General features: G+C 38.9%; 1 protein-coding gene across 5 annotated transcripts in view; it reads left to right on the top strand.

The window, feature by feature from the left end:
* The window catches only part of LRPPRC (leucine rich pentatricopeptide repeat containing), a 159,890-nt gene that overhangs the window by 13,787 nt on the left and 119,485 nt on the right, over positions 1-26,618 (top strand). For 4 of the 5 annotated variants that reach the window (XM_019483263.2, XM_006274201.4, XM_014598074.3 and 1 more), the window contains exons 3-13: positions 4,318-4,440; positions 6,037-6,158; positions 6,247-6,305; positions 7,850-7,936; positions 8,503-8,629; positions 10,293-10,431; positions 11,723-11,865; positions 12,187-12,292; positions 12,372-12,479; positions 22,969-23,084; positions 23,710-23,803. In XM_019483263.2, coding sequence (XP_019338808.2) covers positions 4,318-4,440; positions 6,037-6,158; positions 6,247-6,305; positions 7,850-7,936; positions 8,503-8,629; positions 10,293-10,431; positions 11,723-11,865; positions 12,187-12,292; positions 12,372-12,479; positions 22,969-23,084; positions 23,710-23,803 — 1,224 coding nt within the window. The remainder of the gene's footprint in view (positions 1-4,317; positions 4,441-6,036; positions 6,159-6,246; positions 6,306-7,849; positions 7,937-8,502; positions 8,630-10,292; positions 10,432-11,722; positions 11,866-12,186; positions 12,293-12,371; positions 12,480-22,968; positions 23,085-23,709; positions 23,804-26,618) is intronic. The other variant, XM_019483264.2, reaches the window with a different exon arrangement.

The raw sequence follows: 26,618 nt of genomic DNA, 5'->3' as shown, positions 1-26,618 counted from the left end.
GTAAATCAGGGGTCAGCAACCCCCAGCACACGTGGAGAGCATGGCACATGAGGCCATTTTGCTCGGCACACCACTGCCAGCCTCACACAGATCTGGGGGGCGCAGGTGCCCCCTGGGAGTGCATGCTGCTGTCAGAAGCTGACCCCACCACCTGCCCAAGCATGCAACAAGCAGCAGCAGTGGGTTGGGGAGCTGGCTTCTGCTCCTCCTGCAGCAGCCACTGCCTTCTGTTGGGGGGGTAGGGAACTGTGGACCTGGGTGTCTGGACCCATAGCCCTGGCAGCTGGGGGCCCCCTCCAGCAAGGCTGGAGGGAAGGGGCTTTGGGTGGGAGACAAGGGGCACAAGCAGGGCTGGGGGGCTATTGTGGGGGGACCCACACAAAACTAATACATAAGATCAAAGGTAGTATCAGAAGTCTTATTTATTATCACCAGGTTTACAATTTTTAGAAAATCTGGTATTTACCATTAAAAGGGAACATTTATGATTATTAACTGTAGCAATATGCAGTGCATCCTGCCCTCTTTTTTTTTCTGGTATGCTGGCACTCTGGCACCTTCCAGTGTAGACACTGTGTTTTTTTTGGCACTCCAGCCAAAAAATGTTGCCTACCCCTGCTGTAAATAGTTCCTATAAATAAGTGTTGTTTCCACAAAATGCATCTCATCAAGGTACTACCAACTGCATGCAGCAGTTAGCTTATCCTTACCCACATCAGTGGCTCTTCAGCCAAAAGCTACTGCCTCACCAGTGGTTGTGAGACGATTAACACTGGACTCTGCACCAGCTGTTTGCAGCCTTAGGGAGAAGTGGCAACTATCTTGGCTTCATATCCAAGCAGGGTGGCTTCAGTTGCAACAAAGAAAAATCAGTGGGTGCAGACAGAAATGCACCTCCCAGCTGTAACTGAGGATGATTTTTGCAAAGCGTTACAACTTTACCCCAGACCAAACAGAAGTTCACTGTTTATTCCAGGGGAGAGGGGAATCTAGCTGCCTGCTGGGAGCCTGCAGCCAGGTTCCCACATCAATGGCCAGAGCTCTTCAAAATGGGAGGGGGGGAAAAGACAGCAGAGGGAGCTTGTTCTTGGGGCTCCCCAGCTGGTGCTGAAGATATCTTAGGGGGGCTCCTATATACCCACCCCACCCTGCAGGGGGGGACTAGAAAACCCCCAGGCTGAACACCCTCTGCTCCCTTTTCTCCCTCCTGTTTTGAAAACAGCAACAGGCTGGGAGCTTCACAGATGCAAATTACAAAAGTTGCTACATTTTGAAACGTCTTTACCTGATACCTCATGCAGTGAGGGGTTAGCTTTTCACCAGATTGGCCATTTTTGAAGTTGTCCGCAGCCATGCACTTGTGTTTGGTTACAGTTATAAACTGTCTTCTGTGGCTATATCAGGCAAAAGTTGTCACTTCTGTCTGTACCCAGAGTCTCTGCTTAAGGCATGCATTCCAATTTTGGAGGGCTGACTTGGGGTGAGGAAGAGGTGTGTGTTGTATATGAGTAAAATATAGTATTAAGTACATCGGTCCATATTGTGTCAGCACTGATTAAAAGAGAAATTGATGTTGGCAATCGGCATTTTTTGACTGATGTGGCTGATAATGTCACCGATAAATGCCGCGTGCATGTGTGCAGCCGCAGCATGTACACAGCCAGGAATGCAACTAGGCAGCTTGGAGAGTAGTGTCTGGCCAGTAAATATGTGCTGGGGAAGGGGCATGGGGTAGGGAAAGAGCATGGGGAGGGGGCAGATTAAGGCCCTGCAGTGATGGAGGGTGCGAGGCTGGGGCTGGGGCAGGTGCTGCCTAGCTGGGGAGGGGCAGGATGCAGGACAGAGCAGGTGGCTCATGGGGGGTGGGCAGCTCCTACCACTGCATGTACCCCAGGGGAGGCATGGGCGCATGTGCCTCCCAGATCTGTGCACAGGACGAGGGCAGGCTGCTGGTGCAGATGAGCTGAAGGCTGTGCCAAACACCTCCTGGCAGCTGCACTGGGGCGGGGCAAGTGGTGGTGGTACTAGAGGGGGCTTGGGAGTAGCTACAGTGAATTTTGGGGTGGCTCTAGCCCCCTCCCCATAGCCCCCTTCCCAGCACCCCTGCTGCCCACCCTGCCCCAGCCCAGCCCCCCACCACTAGGAAGAGCCTGGCACAGTCTCCAGCCCTGAGCGCACAGTGCCAGTCTGACCTCGCCCTGAACACAGATCTGAGGGGCACATGCCCCCCCATGCCTCCCCTGGGGTTACATGTAGTGGTAGGAGACATCCCCCCCCTGACTCTGAGCCACTGGCCCTGCCCCACCCAGACTGTGCAGCGCCTTCCCCAACTCCACTCCCTCCTTTACTGCCAGGGCCTCAATCTGCTCCCCTCCCCTTCCCTTCCCCCTACAGACTTACCAGCCAGATGCTGATGTAACTGGTCAATAATCGGCCATTGGTATTGACCCAAAAAATCTTTTTTGGTGCACCCCTAATATTAATGGCTTGTGTGTTTTTGTCAAACCAAAGAACCAAGAAATTGATTTAAATTTTGATATTTTTGATGGTTGGGAAAAAACAAGTACTGATTGTCTCAGTTTATAATGGTTGGTGAATGGTTATTTAAATTAAGACATTGGTCTGCTGTTCTAGACTATCTTGCCAGTATTCTTCAACCATGCTTCAACAAATTTTAATCTCAGTTAGAAGGAAAAATTTGGAATGTAAGGTATGTGGACTTTTGGATAGATAATTTCTGGTGAGACTTTAGGGATTCAGGTACAGTGCAGTTCTGAAAATTACCATGTGGGGAATTGTACAGAGTCTGTGCATTTTGCATGTATTTTCAAATGCTGGTGTCATGCTATAACCTGATTTTTTTAAATTTTTTTTTCCCTCTCCCCTCCCCCCATCCTGTTTAATGTTTAACGGAGGGGATAAAGTTCCATATCTATTTCAACAGAACACTGTCTGGGCTTTTAGTTTCCAGATTCAGTTAGCTGCATTTTTTTTTATAAATAACTTCTTTAGTTGCAGATATATTTGACTTAAATGTAGGGTTTCCTTCTTTTAATCTTTCTCTTCTGAGTTCATAATGGTAGAACTTAGTATGGGATAAAATATTCAAATGTATGATCATTTTCTTTGTCAGCAACCTCACTTTTCAGCCTTAACCTTCAGTCATTTCACTTTATGAACTGAAATTGGAGGTTAATAGTAGTTCCAACAACAGCATAGCAACGACATAACAAGTTGAGTAAATGGAAAGGCAAACTCAGTAATGTTAGAGGGTTTTTTTTTGCCCTGTTAAAGTGAATTTACTGATGATGCAAGACTACATTGATACTGCAAAAATGAAATCCTCTGTGTCAGTCAAGTGAATGGGCAGTTTCAACATAAGATTCTCTAAGCCATCTCTGCATCTTATCCCTGAACTGAAATGGTTGTTTTTAGAGATTAGCAGATAACCTTTTTGTGTGTGTGTCTATTCAGTCATTAGGCCTTTTTATCAAACTGGAGGTAAGAGTATGAGCTGTGATTGTGGATATTTTTCCAGATAAGTAAGAGAAGGGGTGAAGCCAGCTCTGTGTATAAGAGTTGCTGAAGAGAAAACATATTTTCAGGCATTATTGAAATATTAATGACCGTGGTTTTCAAAAGTAGGTACATTTATTTCAAAACCAAAATATAGCTTCCTTGAATATTTTTTAGCAACTTAAATAAGGATTTAAAAACTTAAGGCTGAGTCTTCATTTTTAAAATTGTTAACCACCTTGTATACTATTTATTAGTGTAGTTACTCAGATTTAAAAAGAGGTTATTTTCCACATTTACTATGAGGCCTGTCCCCCTCAGGCCCTTCCCTTCCCTCCCCTTCCCTTCCCTCCATCCCCGCACCTATCCTTGCTTCGGTGCTGGCAGGTTCCATCCCTGCTCCAGCCTGAAGTACAGACTTGTCTGGGGCCATGATCAGTATTCCAACCTGAAGTGAGGACAGAGCCTGCTGGTACCAGATCAAGGGTAATTTGGGGGATGGAGGGAGGCGGGGATGAGGCAGGGGGCAGGGCACAAGCTGCTTAACTGCTGTCCCTCCACCCCCACCACAGCATTAAAATAAAAGTCACTTTTTTTATTTGACTTCTAAATGGACAGAGCAAGGAACAAAAGATGTGTTCTCTCTCTCTCTCTCTCTCTCTCTCTCTCTCTCTCTCTCTCCTCAAGCAGCCAAGAGAGAGAGAGAGACTTGAGCTTTTGTTGCACCTGTTACTTTTGCATGTTTTTATTGGAATGTTTTGATTCATATGCATTGAACCTGTAGTGTTGTTTTTGTTTCAGGATTGGCAAATAAGAACCTTATCTTGCTTCTGCTGCAAAGCTGTGGCTCTTTGTTGCCTGAGTTGCAGGCGCCTGAAAGAACAGAACTAGCCCATAGGATGTGGGAAGGTCTACAAAGACTGGGTATGCTTGTTTTTGTTATCAAAAAAATAAAGCAGGTATCTCTTATTGAAGGTGGTCTGCTTCCTTTTTCTGAAACAAGCGTTGAATGCATTTTAGTAATGTTAAATGCTAAATAGGTAAGTTGTACTGCAGGGATTTTTTTTCTTTTCAAACACTGGGAAACCTAACCTTATCTTTACTATCCAGGTTTTCTGAGACAGGACTTGCTCACTATTTTGTGAGTTATACTGACACCTAGGGGTGCCATCAAGAAACTTGAGGCTTTTTTGCTTAATACAGATGCTTTTGTTGTTATGGCAGTTTTTTCGTTAAGTATTGTAATATTGTAGAGATTAAATCTTATATTGCTAATTGTTAGCTGTTACAGGTTTCCCTTGCCAGGCATGGTTTTGCCAACCACAGTTTTGACTATCCATGCTTTGGGGGGGGCAGGGGGGTACAGTTGGAATATACCCCCCACAACTCCCCGGCCCTGCTCGTGCCTCTCGTTTCCCTCCCCCCCAGCCTTGCTAGTGCTCCTCACCTCCCGCCCACAGCCCCTGCTCCCCTAGCCCTGCTGGTTTTGCCAACCACGGTAACTTTCAGGAACCTAACCCCCATGCTTGGCAAGGGAAACCTGTAATAAGTTACCTTTGTATATGGCACTCTTTTATGGATAGGTGTTAACACAAAGAATACAAAATACAGGTAGTCCTCAACTTGCAACGTTTCGAGTTACAACGTTTTGCACTTAAAACATATAGAAATTGACACCCTTTTTCAATTTTATGACATCAGTTTTGACTTTACAACCCTTAATCCGATGCAACACCACGCCAATGAACAAGTTCTCTTTATCTCTCATCTCCCTGGAGAACATCTGTCCAAACTTCCTTGGACACTTTCTTTAAGAAAGCAGACAAGACTCCACAAAAACCTGCAGCCAAGACTCCTGGGAAGACTCCAGCCAAGTACCCTTCAAAAGTCCAACGAAGAGCCTTTCAAAAAGTCCAGCAAAATCACCTCAAAGAAGTCCTTCCAAATCAATATGATTGCTGTTTAATATAAATACATTAATGTAGCTATTACTCATCTATAATTGATTGAGTACAAAATTCTGGGGTATTTTTGGTGAAAAAGGGTATCAGGCCTTGGTTCAGGAGTCAATCCCCCATTTATAACATTGTTTCTTATGAGAAAATTGGCTCTGAGTTGCAACATTTCGACGTAAGACATGGTTTTCAGGAACCAATTGTGTCGTAAGTTCAAGGACTGCCTGTAACATGCTTTATATGGGGATAAAATCTTAGCTGATAACCATTAAATTAGCAGTTTGTTATCGATTATTGGCCTTTCGGAATAGGTATCTACAAATGCTATCGGGGTATTTGGAAATTCACATTATTATTTAAAAAAAATAAAATTAGCAGTTCATTTATGGAATACAGAATAACATGATAAACAGATGATCTTACTGTATATAGTTTGTCATGTGGTGCAAAGTAAAGTTGGTTCAAAAAATTAACTGATTTTGTTTACCCAACATGAAGAGATATTATCTTGTGAAATTTAAAGCAAGTTGATTTCTTTAATCACTAGCTATAATACCTTGTTTAGGTACCAAGTATGATGTAGATCATTATAATGCTCTGCTGCAAGTCTATCTTCAGAACAAATATATATTTTCTCCAGCTGATTTTTTGACCAGAATGGAGAGGGCTAATGTGCAACCCAGTCAGGTAAGTATTCTTTTAAGACCTCCTCCCCAGTCTAGTACTACTATTTAAATTGACCACAAAAGATCATTTTTCCCTGTTCCCCCAACAGGTAACATATGAAAGATTGATTGCTGCCTATTGCAATGAAGGTGATATTGAAGGTGCCAGGTATTGCTTTGCACTTATTGAAATGACCTTGTAACGAAACTTTTTGCTTCTTATAACACCTGTCATTAGTTCCTAAACTTATGTGAGAAAATTTTAGTAACTGGAGCTAAGGGAATTGGATATGTGTTAGGCACTGAACAGAAATCACTTAGATGCCAATGTAACATACACCTAAGCTAGGTAAGCGAAGGTCCTGTTCAGTTTACACCCCAGGGGATTATGCAATTATGCACCTGCGTAATTTTGCACATAAAACATATGACTGTGCATAATCTCATAATAACGCATAATTCTCCAGGATGTAGCTGGTGAGTGAGAAGGGGAGCTCCTGCCTGCAGGAGGTGGGGTGGGGGTGGAGATGCATGTGGGCCTTCTGGCCATCTCCCCCACCTCCCTCCCATGGTGCACAGCCCCGGCCACTGGCAGGAGCAGCTGGTGGCGAGCCATTGGGGCACTCGTGGCAGGGGCAGGCAGAACCCCTGGTAGTATGCAGCTGCAAATGAGTGCCTGGGGCTTCATATGGTTCCTGCTTGCAGAGCTGTGAGCCACACGTGCTGGCACAGAGCCAGCCCGGTCTGCCCTGAAGGCGTGCACCAGCAGGCTGAACTGGGCTGGCTCTGTGCCACCACATGCAGCCCCCAGGATTTGCCAGAGCTGCGCACCACTGGCGACTGTCTGCTGTGGCCAGGAGGATGCCAAGGGCATGCTGGCAGTGGGGGCTGTGCTCAGAGGGGGTGCATGTGGCAGGGCTGCTGTGGTGGTGGGGGGTGTGGCAGCGGGAGCTATGCACAGTGAGGGGCATGTGGTGGGGGAGCCCACAGCCACTCATACCCCCCTACTCCTTCACAACCCCCCTCACACACACCCATACCCCTCCACACCTTTACAACCCCCCCCACCCACCCACACACACACACACACACACACACACACACACACACCTGATACCCACCCCCCCAGCCACACCCACCCACACACACACAAGTACCTGCATATATTTCTCAAGAAGTTTCAAATTGTGTTATATTTAGTTTAATTTGTAAAAAAAAAGAAAATTAATTTTGCATAATTTTGAGTTTTTCTGTGCGTAATTCCCTGGGGTGTATCAGTTTATTCAGAATGTAAAAGTAGTAGATTGTTTTGTTTTTCCTAAGGTCAGCAAGGAGGAATATTAGGTTATGAAGAAATAGGTTACCTTGTAGGAAAAATGCTAAGCTGCTGGGTATGCTGTTTTTACTACCCATGATTGTTACCAACTGATTTATGTAATATCAGTTGTGCTGAATTCAGAGGGTGGGGGAAGAAACAGAGGTAAGCTGTAACACATGTTACAAAGATGCCTGCATATTTCAAAATGACTGAGGTAACATTTTAGAAGTGCTAGAATTACTCATATAATTAGCATGATGTGCCACATCCCAAAGGGTGATCACTCACAGATAATTATCTGCGTTTTGTCTGATGCTATAGCACTCATTGTGCAGGACAGTAATAGTGCAACATTAACTTAAACATAACTATAGTTATTACTTTATATTTTGCAGCAAGATCCTTGAGTTTATGAAGAAGAAAGAATTCCCAATCACTGAGGAAGTATTCAGTAGTCTTGTGACAGGCCATGCAAGAGCCGGGTAATGTTAACATACCTGAGATTTTTTTTAATCCACCTTTACCTACTTTGTAGAATAATTAACTGATGTGATTACATAAAACTAAAACATATACATAACACAAAATGTGGAGTGCATATTTGATTGAATACCTGGAAAGGCTCTGTTTTCATGAACATCTGCTTTTCTGGCAATATGCAGCACCAGGAGCAATGAGAGGAGAAACAGATTGTCCTGAAATTCAGCCTGTTGCTGATAGTGTATAGATGATTATTTTTCAGATTCGGTCTTGACTGAAATGGTTGTATTTCAAGTCTTCAAAATATACATGACTTTCCTAAATTGCATGAATACAGGAAATTTTGCACTTTGATGTCTTTGGTTAAAACGCCTTATCTCTTAAATGTGCTTCTAATTATGATTTGTATTTTCTGTTTTTATTAATGATCAGAAGTAAAGGTCACTTTTTAGTTTAGACTTTTCCCTTTTGATTTATGTAAAAAATTGGAAAAAGAAAATTATGTTTAACATGACATAGATTGATTGCAATTAAAACCACTGAAAATTTTCTTTTTAAACATGTATAGGGATATGGAGAAGGCAGAAAATATCCTTTCAGTCTTAAGAGATGCAGGAGCTGAGCCTAGTCCAAATATCTACTTAGCATTACTGAATGCATATGCTGAGAAGGGTGACATTATCAATATCGAAAAGGTATTAACTGTTCATGCCTAGTAAATCTTTTCCTCATATTCTGGTTTAAATGAGCTATTTCATAACCTGTTTGCTGGTTTACAACCTGTTTTTGGTTAATTTTGTATTTGCATTCTTTTTCTTTTCTCTCAAACATGCAAGATAACATTTAGTGTCTTAAAACTTATTGTAGATTGGTAAGCAGTAATTTAAGATTTTTTTTGCCTTAATAATGATATTTTTAATGAATCTAAACTTTTGCTTTTAAAAGCGTTTCATATTTAATAACATGTTAACACCTTGAAAACTTTCTCTTGTGAGGAAATTATCAATAATATTTGTGGATTTCATTCAGTAACCAAATGTAATTATTTCATGAAAAAGGCAAATTATTGTATTCTACTTTAGCTCTATAAAAGGAAAAAGAAACTTTTTAGGGCTTTGTCCTCGCTACCATTGAAATAAATGAAATTTTGGCTTTAAGGTATATAGATATAGATGTATAATTTTTTTTAAAGAGCCCAATAGAAAAACTTTTGTGCATTAAGGAAGGAAGTTGTATGCTAGCTCAGGGACCCACCCATACGTAGCTCCTTCTTCATTATTTACTTAAATATTTCATGTATTCATTTTATGAGAACTCCTTGTTTGTGTGGAAGAGAATAAGGCCACTTGCTTTGTGACTAGATATTGACGTTGGGGGTGGGGGTGAGAGAGAGAAATCAAATTGGTTTTGCAGTTTAAGTGTTGTCGTCCATTCCCCCCCCCCCCCCCCCCCCCCCCCCCCCCCCGACGAACCATAACACATATCATTACTTTTTAGGCCAGATTCTTCAGTTCTTTTTTCAGTTTAATTTGTGTTGTAAATAACATCTTTTGAAATAAATTATATTGTTCCCATTATAAGCTGTTACTCGGTGCATCTATACATGCGCTTAACTGCACAGTAGACTAATTTGCTGCAGTATAAAGTGTCATAGTCTACATGCGTGATGCTATTACACTGCAGCAAACTAATTTTTGTCACCATAAGATGTCAGGGGCAGTACTATCTTATGGTGGCAAAAATAACTGCACTTAAATGCAAGTGTAAATACTAATCTGGGCATACATTGCATTCAGGCAGCAGGGGACCAGACCCCTGCCTGCTGCCAAGCCACAGGGCTCCACATGCTGGGGCACTGTTGTGCCCTAGCCAGCCCCTCTGCTGCCCGATACTACCTCCTGGATCCTGGGGCTGATCCCCCTCGCGCCCCCCCGACCCCTGGCCAATCCAGGACTACTCCACCCCAGTTCAAACTGCTGTGGTCCTGTGTGCAGTGTTTGCACACGTGCCCTGGACTGCAGCAGTTTGAGCATCTACATGTGCCATTAAGGCACCATGAGTTTGCCCTGGAGTTTATCACAGTTCCTTAATGTCACATGTAGATGCACCCACTGTGACTAAGGGTGGCAGATCCTGTTGGTTATGTTTTCCTTTGTCTTTCCCCTAGTCTGCATTTCTAGTTATTAGACTGTTCAAGGCATGATCTGTGGCCATGTTTGTTTAGAAATCTCTGGACAAGTTGGAAACGTTACTTCAACACGCTTAAAGAAACCTCTTAGGTTTTTAATCTGTTGTGTTTGAATCTGAATGCAGTTTTTTATTAACAAACATCTTGCTTGGTTGTGGTTCTGCTTGCAGCTCCTGAAACAGTTTGAGAAGGTAGACCGCTGTCCTGTGGGCAAGCACGTGTTGCAGGTTATCTTAAGCCTTGCTAGGACTGGATATTCCCAGTATATCCAAAATATTATAAAGCATTTGGACACTAGATGCTTTCCAGGTACTGCTTTTGGTCATGTTTCTAGAATCTGGTAACCATAGCTGCACTTTTTATGGAGCAATTTGACAAATTGAATAATCATTTTTTTGCAACAGAAAAAGGATTTGCATCCAAGTAAAAATGTGTTGTTTTTTTTTCTGTTTTGTATCACTGAAGCAAAATAATGTCTTATGATATTTTTTTTAACCCCAGCTGCAAATTAGTGTCTTATTCTAACCCAAAATATTTTTATTAGTCTGAAAATGTAGTATAAAAGTTTTTGATAAATGTAATACCTCATAAGCTTTTACACTTTCTTAAGGTTTAGTGCAAATTTAAGTTTGTGGAGTAAATATGAGATTCCCTCCCTGCCCCTGCCCTAGCAGGAAAGAGCATTTTGTGTAAATTTCATTATAGCAGACGGGTGTAGGTTGTAGCTGTGTTGGTCTAAGGACATAGGCAGACAAGGTTCCTTGGGTGAATCTGATCTCTTTTATTAGACCAACCCAAATGGTTGGAGAATAGTTATTAAGCGAGGTTTCGGGTTCAAAAACCCTTCCTCAGGCTAAGGAAGTTTCAGCAGCTGGTGTGTGCTCTTCCTGGATGGAATGAAAAGTAAAGAAGCCAGCGGCTGGTCTGGTCTGCATATGAGACAGGTATTTTCATTCCATCCAGGAAGAGCACACAGCAACTGCTGAAACTTCCTTAGCCTGACGAAGGGTTTTTGAACCCGAAACCTCGCTTAATAACTATTCTCCAACCATTTGGGTTGGTCTAATAAAAGAGATCAGATTCACCCAAGGAACCTTGTCTGCCATTATAGCAGACATGCATGAATGTAATGAGAAGAAAGGTTATAGAGGTTTAGAGTTGTAGGCACAGTTAAAGGCCATTTTGAATCTTGATATGTTAAAACCTACTTAACAACACTTCTGCTGATACTTTATCAGCCTTTTTCCATTAACCTATTTGAAAGATTTATAATACACTTGTTACAATGTGGAATGCTTCTGGACTACTATGAAGATGATTGTACTTTGATTATTTATGTTATTGGCTGTTTTGTAGGAAAGAAAAATCTTGTATTGTGGTGTAAACTATTCAGAAAAAAGTAATAGTTTCAAATCTAATTCTTTAGCCATACAGAAAAGTTATACACCATAAAATATTTGTAGAACATATTTTACCTTCTTATGAAGGACCATGATGATATGCGTTGTAATTATTAATGTTCTGGTATTATTTCTATTTTATACTTTAATTCCAAAATAGCTTATTCCAAAGTATTAATAGCTTTCTTTTAAATTACCAGATGTCATGAACCTTTGTCTGAACTTGGTAACTCAAGACTTGGAAGATGTAGCTTTCCAGATTTTGAAATCATGTCCTAAATTATCATCTGGAAATGAAGGACATTATGACAGCTTCTTAAAACATTGTGTAGTTCTGAATAAGGTATGCAGAATGTTATTACCTTTTTAGCAGGCTGTATAGTTTTTAAACTTAAAGGAGGTGTGAAAATGTGGAAGCTATACATCTTTATGCCTCGATATACATAGCAGCAATGAAATAAATCTAAGATCATTTAAATATTTTTTTATACCAATCAGCACAGTATGTGGAGTGTTAATCAACAAGCAGTTTTCTTTGTTATTTGTAATGAGTGTTTCACAGACCCAAAGGATTTTTAATTGCTAAAATAAGTTTAGAATCTGATAAGCACTATATTTTACCCGTACCTTATTATAGAAATGTTATTTTTTAATTTATTTCCAGCCCGCGAGCAAGCTGAAACAGTTTTGTGCTGAGTTAAAAGAAGCCAATATGCATTCATTTCCTTTTGAGAGTACACTGAAGAGTGCTTTGAAGAACAAGAAACCAGGTACTCTTGTCTGCTTATTTTAAATATTGATTTAAATTGCTTTGTCGTTGTAGTCAAATTGCTTTATATATTGTTTCAGGTATGGCAATTGATCTAATGAAAACCATGAAAGAAGATGGCTTGCCCCTCAGATGTCACTATTTCTGGCCACTGCTTGTTACGTACCAGGAAAAGAAGGATGTTAAAGGTTAGCTTTTGGATCCATGTTTTTGTTTCCTATTCAAACCCTAATTCACAGATCTACATTTAAATCCTGTTTTCAGGTGTAGAGGAGTGCTTTAATACAAATGGAGACCTGGTGGTATGTGATTCTTATCATCACATACTTATACAATTTATTCAGAAGTGCTTTCACTGCCATTCTTCTTTAAGTGTGCCATGGTTCTACTAGCTTAAATATAGAATTCACTTCTGAATAGGAAGTGGAGTGATAAAGTTTGAATTGGGTATTTAACTCTTTGGATTCCTCCTGGCTTCAGGAAGATTTTCAATTTGCTGCTCTATATCTGGTAATGTACCTCAGTGAACTGATACTCTTGAAGAAACCGAGACTCTTGGAAGTTTTTAAAAAATTAAGCCTACATTGTACTGCCTTGTTAGCACTGCTGAAAAACTAAATCTCTTTCTTTTGATCAACTTCTTATTTGTGCATTCTGGTAAGCTTAAATGTGAGCTTAGTTGTAGCAGTAAAAAAAGGCAGGAAAACTTCCATTGCTGAATGAGTGATCTTGACCTGACAGCATACTGATTGAAGGACAGGAATGTTCAATCTTTTGGATTTTTAAGTAGGCTTTAGGCATTTAGCATGCTTTCCCCTGTTACACATGGGGATGTCTATATGGTATGAATAAGAAGTGAAAAAATATTAAATTTTAGAGTACAGAATCTAATTCTTTGGTTTGAGTTATTGGTAATTCAGAAAGAATGGTATCATAAAAAGATGCTTTTAACAGAAGTACTTCCCCCTAGGGGAAACAAAACACTGTCTTTTTCATCTTATCTCACAGTATAATGTGCTTTAGAATGAGATGCAGAGTTGTTAGTGTGACATTGGGTGACAAACAAAATGCACAAACAAAAAAAAAAGTGCTTTTAGCAGACTGCTCATATTGCAATTTTATCTTAAATATACAGTCACATTCCAGTTTGGAAGAAATGCTGAAACAAGTATTCCCTAATTGTTTCTGGCTATAAAAATGTCTCAATGCTTTTCAGAAAAGTCTTTATGAAAACAATATTCAGTTTTTATTAACTCTTTACACCCATGTTCGTGTGAAGGAGCTCTGCAAGTTGTCTTCCTATATATACTTCCTGAATACCATGAAGTTTTTAAGATAGTTTAAAAATACTCTTATAGCACTGTTTTAATGAGTTCTTAAATAATTCTGGTTCATTTGGTTTGTATACGCTCAATATTTCTGCTCTCTGTTGAAGATATTCATTTGTACAGAAGTAAAGTATATGCTATCAAACTCTAAATTACTGCTTAATGTTGTAATTTAAATTTTGTCCTTACCTACTACATACATAATAACAAAATGACAAAGTCGGCTTGCATGTACTTCCAGAGGTGTTGGGTGCCTGTACCTATTTTTTGTTTTTAAAAGGCGGGGGGAGTTCTCTACTGTCTTATCTACTGTCTCTCTTAGGGACAGAGCTTGACATAATTTGGAGCTCCACTGTAGAAAAATGTATTACATTTACTTGACTGTTAGCAAAAACTATTAGTAAACCTCAGAACAGAAATAAGAATAGTTTAAAGAGAAAACTTAACACTGGAGAATTGTTGCTGGCGAAGGCATCAGAAATATAATTTTGTTCAGCTTCGTAGCAGTTTTGTGGGTCCACTAATGTATTTTACAAATCAAAACTATCATTCAGTCCTTCACAGTGAGTTTTTTTACGCAGGAAAGTTTCTGTTATGTATTAACCTAGAAGAGTCAATAATATTACAGCACTTCAAATTAAAAGAAGGTTTCTAAGCACTCCTTTCCTCACTGAATAATCAATATAAGTATGGTTGCTGTAGGCAGATTGAATAAATGTTCTTTCTCTTCATCAAATAAAACTTTGCTTGCATTCATATTTGACATCTGAAAATAACAAAATGAGATCTGACAAATAAAAATGCAAGCAAATAAATCTGAAGGAAAAATAATCAGAAGAAAACATGGATCTTTGTTTTGATAGAGGTAATGGGAGGAAAAAAGTAGTGGAAAGAAAAACATTGAGGTGAAAGTAGATAGTAAATTAGAAGAGTGCTCAATGCTTTATGGCAGTAAAAAATTATAGGGCTGTGTCAGTAAAGGTACACACACAATTGCATCTCCGATTACAGACTTGATAATAGTTCCTTTTTCCTCATGACATACTGCACATAGTTGGAGGGGGGCATCTCAGTAGGGAAAGTGATGACAAATTGAAGAATTTGCTGAAGAGGAAAAAAATGAAAAGGATGTGCTTTTGGAGGAAGGTTGAAGGTTAAATAGCTTTTGAGGGGAAGGAGGTATGTATAGCAGGCAACCAATATTTGAAAGGTGTCAAAGAGATAAGAAATATGTGTACCACAGCTTGGTGGGAGTTTGTTACTAATATTTACAGTAATGGAAATAGAGAAAAGTTTTTCCTAACAGTGACCTCATTCTATTGTCCCAAGGAAAGTCAGAACATGAAGGATTGCTTTAAATCACTAAATATAAACCTTTGAATTTTAAATGATCATTTCAAATCCATTTATGCTTGCATTTTTTTCCAGAAAGGGTGCATTTTTACTCGTTTACATGATTGGTAAAACATACATATTTACTACTAAATAGAATTTTATACAGACTCTCTTTAGAGGTTACATGATAACAATATGTATTTATTTAAACAATTGTACATCTTAATATTCACTTAAGTTCAATAAATACATTTTATATGCTGCTGAGTGTGAATATTAACAACCTTATATTTTTGAATACATAAGCTTTCTATTATCAAAATTCTAAATATGCATTAAACGTAAGTGACTAGAATTTAAGTTCCTACTTGCCCAAACCTTTGAAAATGAGACTGTCTCCTAAGTTACTCAGTCCATCCTTCAGTCTTAAAAGTAATGCATCTCATCACTCTTTCTTTTCTTTTATGTTCCTGAGCTAAAGAGAAAGACAAGCTTCCTTATTTTTTCAGTTGCCAGTTGATTTCCTACCTTTTAAATGTTTTAGTCCAAATGAAGACAATATTCTTTATGACTCATAGAAAAGAACACTAGCTGTCAAAAGCAGGTTTGCCATTTTAGTAAGTTCTGGTTATTGGTGTTTAGAATGCCTGCGATAACTTTCCCAGTTTCTTGCCCACAGTGGTATAGTTGCTGGGTTCCCCAAAGGTTTATAACTTATTGTGCCATGTTGATAAACCTGGAATTCAAATTTAGATACCTCTTTCCTGATTTGTTCTTTATGTAGAAAAGTACCCAGCTGGTAACACAGTTTTTTTGATAGAGGTTCATTGGTTCAGTGTATTTATTTTTTATTTAAATGTTTTAAGAAATTATCATGCTTGTGCCTTAACATCTTTTCTACTAATTTTAGATTTAATTTTAAATGGGTTGTTTTTAAAAGAAAAAAAAGGCAAAATTTTGTTCATTTTAATTTTTAGCATCTGTTTTTTATCAATCCTGAATGAGGAGCACCTCACTGCTTCAATTATATAAAACCAGACTGGGCAAATGTTTGAATATTCTGTACAGAACTATCTGTATGAAAAGGGTGAGAAGCTGATTTTCATGATTTCATGCATTGAACCCACTTAATAAGATGTTTGTATTTTATGTGCAAATAAATCAAAAGGAGCATGCATGTTACACTCCAGTTTCTACTGTAATATTCTATATTGATGTAAATGCAGAATTAGACTTTTAGGAAGGGGAATGTGCTTCAAAAGTTTAAAAAAAATTGAAATGTATTGGGCTAAAATATTAAAGGCATTGAAATTCATTGTTTTAGTAGATGAAATAGGCAAGTGTAAGCTAGTTTTCATATGTCATAGTTGGATTTAAATTGTATTGGTACTTCATAACTTGCATAGTCTAGTAAGCTTTTGCCTAACATCATTAAATCTTCCTAAAGCCAATTAAAAAAAAAATCTTCACACTTCTATTTCTGCTAAAATCAGTTGGCATAAAATACTACTACTAATAAAGTACAGCCTACAAGGTTCCTTTTTCTAGTAAAAAATATTTTAAATTTTCCTGATGCCCCATTATTTAAAAAAAAATAAAAAATATCACTAACATGATCTTTCTATAGGGTGATAGTTAGTGGTGGTCCATAGGAAAATTTGATTATAATATAAAAAGAGTTAACAAATATTTTTTGTATGCAGACTTCTCCAACAGAAATGTTTTCAATGTGTTAAAACTTATATTCACTTTTCAAACCAGGAATTTAAGGAATGTTCCAGGTTCATGATGATTTAGATATTGGTTTCACACCCTTTTTAGGCTTACAGCATTCCCCTACAACTTTTCTGATTTAGTGGCACCCCATGACCCAGCAGGCATGTGCAGGGGTACATTGAAGAACAGCTGCAGCAGGAGGAGTCTCTTCTGTCTGTATTAGGTTTATCTGATACATCTAATGCAGGCAAGTATACCCCTGCCCTTCTCTCAAGAGTGGTGTGGTACTGCTACAGCCAGATAAAACTGTTCCACTCGTCTGCTTCCAGGAGGTGCATGTGGGGCTGGACTGGGAAATGGCTGCGTCAGGAAAGTGCAGATAAACAGGCTGGAGCACCCCTGCCTGTTGCATCCTATATGCTGTTACATGTAGCTTTCAGGCAGAGCAGAGCTAGGCATGTTTGGTCATGCACCCCTAGCCAACCACTTTAGCTTTCACCACCGGTTTTAGCTAAGGACCCGCTGTTCAGGGCCCTCCCCTCTGTTGCAGCCGAGTTGGTCTATAGCACCACAAGACTACCCTGGGTTTGTAAGAAATGAAAAACAAAACAAAGTTCAACAAATAAACTGCCACTTAGCTTTTCTCTGGCTCTAAGTCTCTGGCTTGCTAGGCTTTTCCCAGGCTTTGTTCCCCACCTCACCTCATCTCTTTCTTTCAGAAGCTTTGAAGAGAAGTTTGTACAAACAAATAAGAGAAGACTTGCTCAGAGCCCCTCCTGGCTGCTGCTTGACCTAGACATTCCTCAGGCTCAGGGCAGCCCTATTCTGCCAATGCCCCAAAGCATTCTTTTCATCTCCACCCTCCCGCTCCCCATAAGAGTTTGCATGGGCCAGCTCTTCTTCATTCCCTGCACCTGGGTTAGCTCCCTTGCTTGGGAGGCTTGCTGTGTTCCCGGACTTGGATCACCAGCAGGGATCCCAGGTTTTCTCTGATTACCCCTCCCCCCCCAATTTTTTGATTAAAAAATATAACCCAAAATCTACATTTTTCCGTGATCAAAATGAAACACCGCTAATGTATAGATCTGTTTGCGTGCATGTGTGTGTGTATGTGTGTGTGTTAGCAGTGTTTCATTTTGATCACAGAAAAATATGGATTTTGGATTACTTTTTTTAAATCGGAACATTGGGGATTTTTTTTCATCAAAGTAAAACGGTCCCTGATCAGCCTCTGAGTCCCTCCACATATGGAGTGGGCATGGGGAATGCTTCCAGGGTCTGGGGCTGCTCAGGCTCTTCACAACCCTAGTAACAGGGTCAGACCCTGTTACACAGCCACTCCCCTGTCTGGTCTAGAAATGGGGGTGTGGGGCAGTTTCCTTTGGCTGTGGTTGTGGTGCCCTGGAGCCTCGAAAAGGTTTGTAGTGCTCCCCCCCACCCCCCAGCTGAGGTTGGGGAATTTCCTTGTGTGGATTTGTGAAGCTGGTGAATATGTCTCTAAAAAACAAAAAAAACTTTTTCACTGTCAGAATTTCCACTCAGGGAATTAGGACTACTTTGTTAGTGGGTCCTTCCATTTTAATAATACTTCTCAAAAAAATTTGATTCTCCAAAGCAAAAGTTAAAATAATCCTGCTAGAAACTAATGGAAAACAAAAAGTTTCAGCATTCAGACAAGTTCTAAAATTAAAATATTTTAAGAACTGGCTTAAAATATATCGTATTGAAAAGTTATAATTTTCACTATGTTTAAGGTATAAAAACTTCATTTCTACATCAATAGTCCAGTAGTCAAGTGATCTTCTATTAAGATTAATTCTTAGTGAACATGTCAGCCAACACGTGTGCTTTACTGCATACCGGTCTAATTTACTGCGCAGTAAAGCATCACTGTCTATGCATGCCTGGCAATTGGGCTGGTATAGACTAATTTACAGTGCCATCAGATAATCCCCTCAGACACAGGTACTATCCAATGATGAAATAAATTACTGTGCTTAAATGCATGTGTAGATGGTGACATCAGGATTAGTTTACTCCAGGTCAGATTGCATCGGAGTTTATTCTGTCACATTAATGGCATGTATTGACGTGCCAGGTGCGGGTTTTAGCACTTTCTCGTGATTCCCACCCCCCCCCCCCCCTTTTTGTAATTAGAAATAAGTATTAGGGTATATTTTGCAATATGGTGCAGTTTCCTTTTCATGGACAGCTTGTTTCTTTTTGGCCTGTTAAACCCCATCAGATTTGTACCAAACAATCAAATGTCCCAGGATTAAATCTGTTTGACCTCTTTGTTTTATCTGCTCAATACATTACACTCTGTTTTCAGACCCTATTTATGACCAGTCAGTAGGCAGGTGAGTGGAATGTGTAGTACATTTGGGGTATTTAATGTTAATGAATTGGTTGTTATACTGTTACTTAAATGTCATCTCTTTCACTGAGGCCTGACTGAAGTTTAAGCATATATTCTATCTTTAATCCAGCCAATGTACAAATTAAAACTTCATGTCATTTAACATATTTAAAATAATAAAATCAACCTACATGAAATAAAGAAATAGTTAAATGACACTCTGGTGAGTTTCTGTATTAAAAGAAAACCCATACAAAAATCCCTCATGTTTCATTGCATAAGCTCTAGATAACATCATAGACCCTGTTAAATGCTTACCTGCAAGTCTTTACTTTTGGGCATGAGACTAATCCTACTGACTGCACTGGAAGTATTTGCATACTTAAAGTTATGGCACCTAACTTCTGCATTCTTGGTGTTTGGGAGTCTAAAAGCAGTCAAGTTGTTGGTTTTATACTTGTAAGCTTGTAGTAATTCATTATCATAGTTAAATTGATATAAATATCTTCTTTAGAGTTTAGCAAAATCAGCCATATATAATTCGCATTGTATTCCACAAATGCCTTCTTATAAAAAAAGATTACTTGTATTGACCCTTAATAATTACCAATTTTAAGAGACTTAAGTGAAAAATGAAGAGTAGAATGATTTAAATGTCTTAAACATGATACTTAAAATACTGAAGAGACATTTTCTGTAAAACTTTCCTTTTTGAGGAAATATAGTTTATTGACCTGAGAGCTGGCTAACACACACCACTAATTGTACACATATGGTTACATTTTGTCTCAGATTCTTAGACTTTATTTTGACCAGTTTTTTATATATAATGGAGAAGCCTGGGTAGCTCTTAGAACAGGGTTGTCAAACTCATCCAGCACTGCAGGTTAGATCAGGCCCGCAGACCCCCTCTCCCTCAGGATAGCTGATCTGGCAGCCATTCTAGCCTTACTGGGACTGTCTGGCATGGATCCTGGAGTGACTGGAGCAGGCACTGTGTGCAGCGCTGTCCAGCCAGAGTGGCATCTGTGCTGCACATGATCAGAGATCCTGGTATTTTCGGATTAAAGAAAAATAACTATATATTATCCATATATTAGTGGTGTTTCATTTAAAACACAGAAAAATTTGGATTTGGGGTTACTGTTTTTTAACCGTAAATTGGGGATTTTTTAAATTTTAAATCAGAGAAAACCAGGATTCCTGGTGGTCACTGCCCTGTCTGGACTGAACCACATGCAGTGCCACTTTGGGACATGTTGCATGCAGTGCCTGTTCCAGCTAGTCTGGGATCTGTGGTGCTCATAGATGTTGCATGGAGCGTGGGTCCTGGACTGCCTGGAGCAGGCACTGCATGTGGTACAGTCCTGAAACTGCTCTAGTAAGGAACTATGTGCAGGTGCTGGTCAGCTGGTGCTGCATGCAGCATCTGTTCCAGTCACTCTGGGCCACTCCAGGATCTGACACACACACAGCACAGGTACCAGACCGGCTGGCGCAGCCCCTGGAACAGCTATTTTGGCAGGGGTGGGAATAGGTCTGTGGGTCCAATCCAGTTCCCAAGTCAGTTCTGTACCACAAGCAGGCAACGTGCCCTGTTTGGTTCTGATCAGACCTAGGGGTACACTGGGGGCTGGATGGAGGGGCTCTGTGGGCTGAATCTAGCTCTGAGTAATAACTTTGTCTTACAGTTTTATGAATGATGTCTAGGGGATTTCTAATAACAATCATAAAATGCAGAAATCCTAGCTGATACATTTTTTTAGTTTATAAGAAGTGATCTGAAATTAGTATCCTTTCATTTACTGATGTTTTAGTAAGCCTGGTGTGTATTAAGGAAGAAGGCAGGGTAGATTTGCACCTTTTATGGACTAACTAAATTAGAGATGTATAGCATACGCTTTCGTAACTTCCTCATGCTGTGAAGGGACTGCAGAGCAGAGCTGCTAAAAAGAAAGCAGCATTTGGAATACAAAGGGTAAGGAAGGAGGAGGAAAAAAGAGGAGATGCTGCTGAGAGGGGCAAGGTGGATAAGAGAGAAAAAGAAAGCTTTCAACCTACTGAGGCACATCCAGTTTATAAAAGCAAATCCAGGAATTGGACAAGAATCTGTAGTCTCTGTTCAGACCATACTTAACACAGTCCATCCTGTGGGTGACTTCTTGTTTCTCAGTTTCCTGTTCAGGTTCTTTTTTAAAGTTTGTTGTCTAAGAACAAACACTCTGAGGTCAGCAATAGACTCTCCAGGGATTCATTTCCTGATTTTCCTGTGGGGAGGGAACAACTGGACTTTCAAACATTTAAAACTTTGGACTTCTTTGGTCCTATCCTATGAAACTCATCAAGAAAACAAAATAAAAGAAGCCCTTGTTTTCAAAATTGAAGAAGCCTGGGTAGCTAGAAAAGAGACGTGTGTTGATCTTTTTACTTAATTGAAAAAGTGGGTGTATAAGAGAGCTCATGAGAATTGTTGTGTCAATGCTACTAGCATCAACCAGAAATAGGGCAGCAGGTGTTATGCAGTCTTCCATTCAGATTTTTTGATGGTTCATTTTAATTTTGATCTGCAGCAGCTCCAGTGTTCTCCTTGCTCATTTGCACCAAACTGTGGGATGATTTTTACAGCAAATGTCTATCAGGGACTTTGGAGTGCTGAATAAACACATTTTACACTCTAGTTGAAGAAAGAGGCTAGGGCACCTAGTTTCCTGTATAAACCAACTATCACTTGTAATATTGACTAGACTTTGGGGGGAGTGAGGGTGGGAACAACTGTTTTACTATAACTGTGGCTGGGTTCTTAATATATTTTCTGACAGCCTGCAAACATAAAATAGAAATGCTGTCAAAATTTGGAAAGTATCAAGCAAGACTGACTGACTTTACCTACTTCTTTGTTCATAATTTTGCAGATTCTGGGCCAAAATTGGACAGAATTTTGTTTAAGGCACACTTGAGCAGATGATGCGACTTTAATTTAGTGTGACTTGCCTGCATGTATTTTTAAGTGCTCAAAGGGAATTCACATTTGATTATTTGCACCATAGTGCACTGCATAAAATATTCATGGAAGTGTCACTTTTCCATAGGTGGCACTCCAGGGCAGAGACAGGGACTTTGGGAAACTTAACAATTTTAAAGTAACAAATATGAGAGGCAAGTTGAAAAAAGCATATGCTACTTGGAACTGGTGTCCTGCAGCAACTGACACATCATCTTTATAGCAGCAAAAATTACAATACCTGTATAGTTTTTGACATGAATCCAGAGTTGGCTAACTAGGCCTAATGTGATGAAAATAAAGTTGTTTTTCAGATTTCTGAGAAAAGGGTTGAAGCCACTAAAGCACTGAAATGCCCTTTGAAAGATAAAGCAAGATAAAAATGTAAAATTAATTTGTTTTAATGTCAGTTTTTATTAATATTACTCCTGCTTATGTAGTGCCAACAGCATTGAATGAACTACATGGTCAGTTTTAGTAATAAAATATTTACTTTAAATGAATGTTTGTTGCTCTTTCAAATTTTACTTTTTAGTATGTATTTAGCATAGGTGACCTTGATATATTTTGTCAAAAGGCACTCTTCAGTGAAAATTCTAGATACTGTAAGGTGCAAAAATTGCAGTATGAGTGGAGGAAGTGGAGAAATTAGCCTAAGTATCTGCCTGCAAACTGGGTAAATTGTGCAGGATGTCTAAATGCTCAGTTTGTTTTCATAACTGTTTTTTCTTGGGCAAATTTAGAAACCCTGCTGTTGAAAGACTCTCGCTTCCCAGTAACACTGAAGGCTGGGAAGCTTAAGAAGTTTTGCAACAAACTGGATTACTAGCCTTTGCTTTGATCCCGTATACATTTGTTAATGCAGTTGAAAATTGTTTCCTTATTTAGTTAATTACAAACATTATCTTGGTATATGATCTGTATCTTTGCTTTTGTAGGTACTGTTGAAGTCCTCAAAGTAATGTATGAGTTGGGAATTAAACCTACTCTGCATACCTATACAAACTATGTTTTGACACATACTGATGTTCAGACTCTCTCTGCCCTGCTACAGGTGAGTTTAAATGACTAACTTTATGAGATCATGATTTTATGCCTCAATTATGCAGCTCCTCTGAATGCTGTACTCTGACTCCAGTTTTGTTCCTGATCATGTGTGTAGTACAGTCAAGCCTGTTTAAGTGTTTTTCTAGGGTATCATTGACAATGTAGTTTATATTGCTCATTTGCCCATTTATCTTATCTCCTTACCACTTTTCATGGTTTCCGTCTCCCAAATGTTGGAAGAGTGTGTGTTTTCATAAATGCATTTTTCCATTTCTAGAGACAGAAAATTTGTAAGTACAGTATTACTGGGTAGCTGAATCAGTAGCTTAGTCATAATTTTTTTTTTAGTTATGCCCAGAATGTAGGGTCATAGAATTTTTTTTTCTCTTTCAACTTTTTTCCCCTGCTATATGTTTGAACGCTGTACATGTCCTGGTCATTTGACTTTCGCCAGCTACTTAATACCACAGAGGGGCTTCTTACGAGACCTGTTGAAATCCTGCTAAAAAGAATTATTACAATACGGGGCCCAAAAGAATCTTTAGTGCAATATGGAGTTAGGAGGGGAGGACTGTATTTTACAGTATTGTCATGTACTAAGGTATCTTGTTTGTAATTGTCTGTATCTATAGGAAGCTGGCTGTACACCTAATAACAACTTGCTCCCTGTAGCAGAATTAGTACATGAACTACAATTTGGAAAACTGGAAAATGTTTTAGCATTATGTAAGTATCTTTTGAACTTGGATGTCCTTGTAACAGGTATAGATATTTTGCATTTAGACTGAAGTGGTCTTTGTATGCATTCAGACCTGCGTTTTAAAGACAGCTAGTTGTGGGGGCATTGTTGCAGTTTTCTCTTTTGAAGCTCCCAGTTTCTTGCAATGCATTAATTTTTTTACGCATTTTTTTTAAATGTGAAGCCCCATAGGCCCTCATTTGTATACATACAAATATGTATGTAAAGCTTATCATGTGCCACTATCTGCAGCACCCACCTGGTATTGGGAGGGGGGAAGTGTAAGGGAAAACTGGTTAGTTACGCCCTGAGATTTGCAATGTCTTTGGGGCAGTGGCTGTTTCTTTGTTCTGTGTCTGTACAGCTTCTAACACAGAGGGCTCCTGGTCCATTATTAGGGCTCTTGTGTGCTATAATATTTTATTATTACAGATACAAATGAATAAAAAGCTATAACATCAGTATGAATGTTTTTCATTAGTATTTGGGAATTACTTTAGGGGTCTTCTTTCCTCAGTCAGTAGGAATTGCAGGTATAGACCTGACAAGATAATCAAATACTGGACTAACAAAAGCACAGTTTTTTTCTGAAGCAATGGCTTTTGTCGGAAGAGTTTGAATATTTAAAAGGTCTAATCTTGCAAAAGATAACATTTTCTTAATTTAACAAACTCTGTAGGTTTACTAAATTTAGGTATATGCTTGAGTTTTTTCAGGATCAGAACGCAAATACAGTTTGTTTAAAATTTTCACTGAAAAAAAAAAAAAGACACTCAAGTATTTGTTATTTAAATGGGACGCTGGTAGGTCAATTAGCCCTAGTGAATGACTTAGCAAGCAAATTTCAACAATCCCAAGATAGAAAATTACTTTCAACATTCCACTTGAATTAAATATCTCAGAAATCATCCTTCTGCACTTTGCCATCTGAAAAATGTACAACTGCATAAAGACTCGAAAGTCATATTGCCTGGAAACTTAACATAAAGAAACATGAAGAGGAATTATTTTTCATTGTCTACAATTAAGAAGAAAACATACATAAATAATGAAAAGTAAATCAAGGAATAAAACATTTCAGTTTTTATAACCAGTACTGATTTTTTTTAATAATTTTTTTTATTTAATCAACATCCCTTTAAAACTAAAATATAACAACAGTATATTTGCAGACTGAAATTTTGTAAATTCTCATCTAATTAGAATGTTGCTGATACTGCTCAAATGTATAGACTTTGTCATTTTTTTTAGAAATAATTGCTTCTAACATTCATTTTAATTTGTACCATCTTTTGTTTGTGCAATTTAATAATACTTACCACGCAAAATGTACTTTAAATGTTTTTGAAAGAACAGCTATCAGGTTGGATCAGGAATATCTCGGCTACACAGATTTTTTTGGTAATGTGATTTTTTTTTTTTTTTAATTTTGTTTTTCTTACCTAAGGAAGCAAAATTAACTGTCTTGTTTTTCTACTTTGGCTATAGTGATCACTTCCTTAAAATGCCTATTAACATCAGACTTGGCATTGTCACTCATGAAGTTGTTATAAGTAGAAGATTATTTAGCCAGAGACTTGCCCATGTAATGTGTTCTTCAGATTTTGCAGTACTGTTCCATTTGTCATATATGGGGTTTTGTAAATGACGTGAATCACAAACCTTTCCTTTAAACTTCATTTCACTAGAGTAGTTTCTTTTTGAATTCAACACCAGGCTCTACTGCTATATAAATAGTATAACAAGCAGTATTGAATGCCAGTAAATCTCATTAGCACCTAGAAAATAGTAAGATGCACATATTAAATCACTGAATCTTTGGCTTTGCTTCTTTGTGCAGTATTACAAGGGGGGAGTAGTAGATGTAATATGGAAAATAGTTCAAGATTTTCTCATTAGTGCAGCTTGCGGAGGTAAAGGTTGGGTATTAATGCTGGGTGCTATCAAGGTTTATTGATTCTGCTTCGCATCCCTTATGTTTAGATTTCTGTTACTGACAAGATGAAAACTATGAAGCATCAGCTGAGGAATCTAGGCACATAAGGCAGAATACATGAGAGCTGCTTTTTTCCCTTTATCATGCCATTCCATTCCACTTCATTGTCAGCCTCTTGATTTTCTCAGACTTGTTTGTTGCTAAGGAAACCAGGTTGCCAATTGTCAGCAGCAGCTGCTGAGCATACTGAGATATTTTATGCTTGTCTTTTTATGAGCAAAAAGTTTAATATACCACTAGAAAAACATTTTTATTGGACATTTCATAAAATCAACTTTAAAGGTGATCTTCCAACTAAATGTTTCAGCTTTTGGATTAAGTGCTGAATGCTTGGAAAGAAGTAGGGGCATAACAGTATTTGTGCCCCTTAATTTCTAGGTCCTGAAAGAGCATTTCTCTTTTTTAGGCAGCCAAGGTTCCTTGGGTGAATTTGATATCTTTTATTAGACCAACCCAAATGGTTGGAGAACAGTTATTAAGCAAGCTTTCGGGTTCAAAAACCCTTCATCAGGCGAAGGACGCTGCAGCAGTTGCTGCGTGCTCTTCCTGGATGGAATTTATCAGTATCAGCCAATCTGGCTTGTTAATAATCTGCCATCAATATCAGCCCAATAAATCTTTATTGGTGTACCCCTATCTCCCATCTATTAGTTTGTGTAATCATTAATGTGTCTAAGTAGTTGGCAATAGTGGCAGCTGAGTTGAAATCTTAGTGATGGAGGATTATGTCTTTTGAAAAAGTGGGAATTCAAAACCAATTAAATGAAGTTTCTGAATAGTTAGACTAGGGAACTTCATTGCTACAT

Source organism: Alligator mississippiensis, chromosome 1 (genome assembly GCF_030867095.1).
Source record: "Alligator mississippiensis isolate rAllMis1 chromosome 1, rAllMis1, whole genome shotgun sequence".
NCBI classification, from domain to species: Eukaryota; Metazoa; Chordata; order Crocodylia; family Alligatoridae; genus Alligator; species Alligator mississippiensis.
The sequence above is the reverse complement of the archived record's forward strand: the minus strand, read 5'-3'. Positions and strand labels throughout refer to the sequence as shown.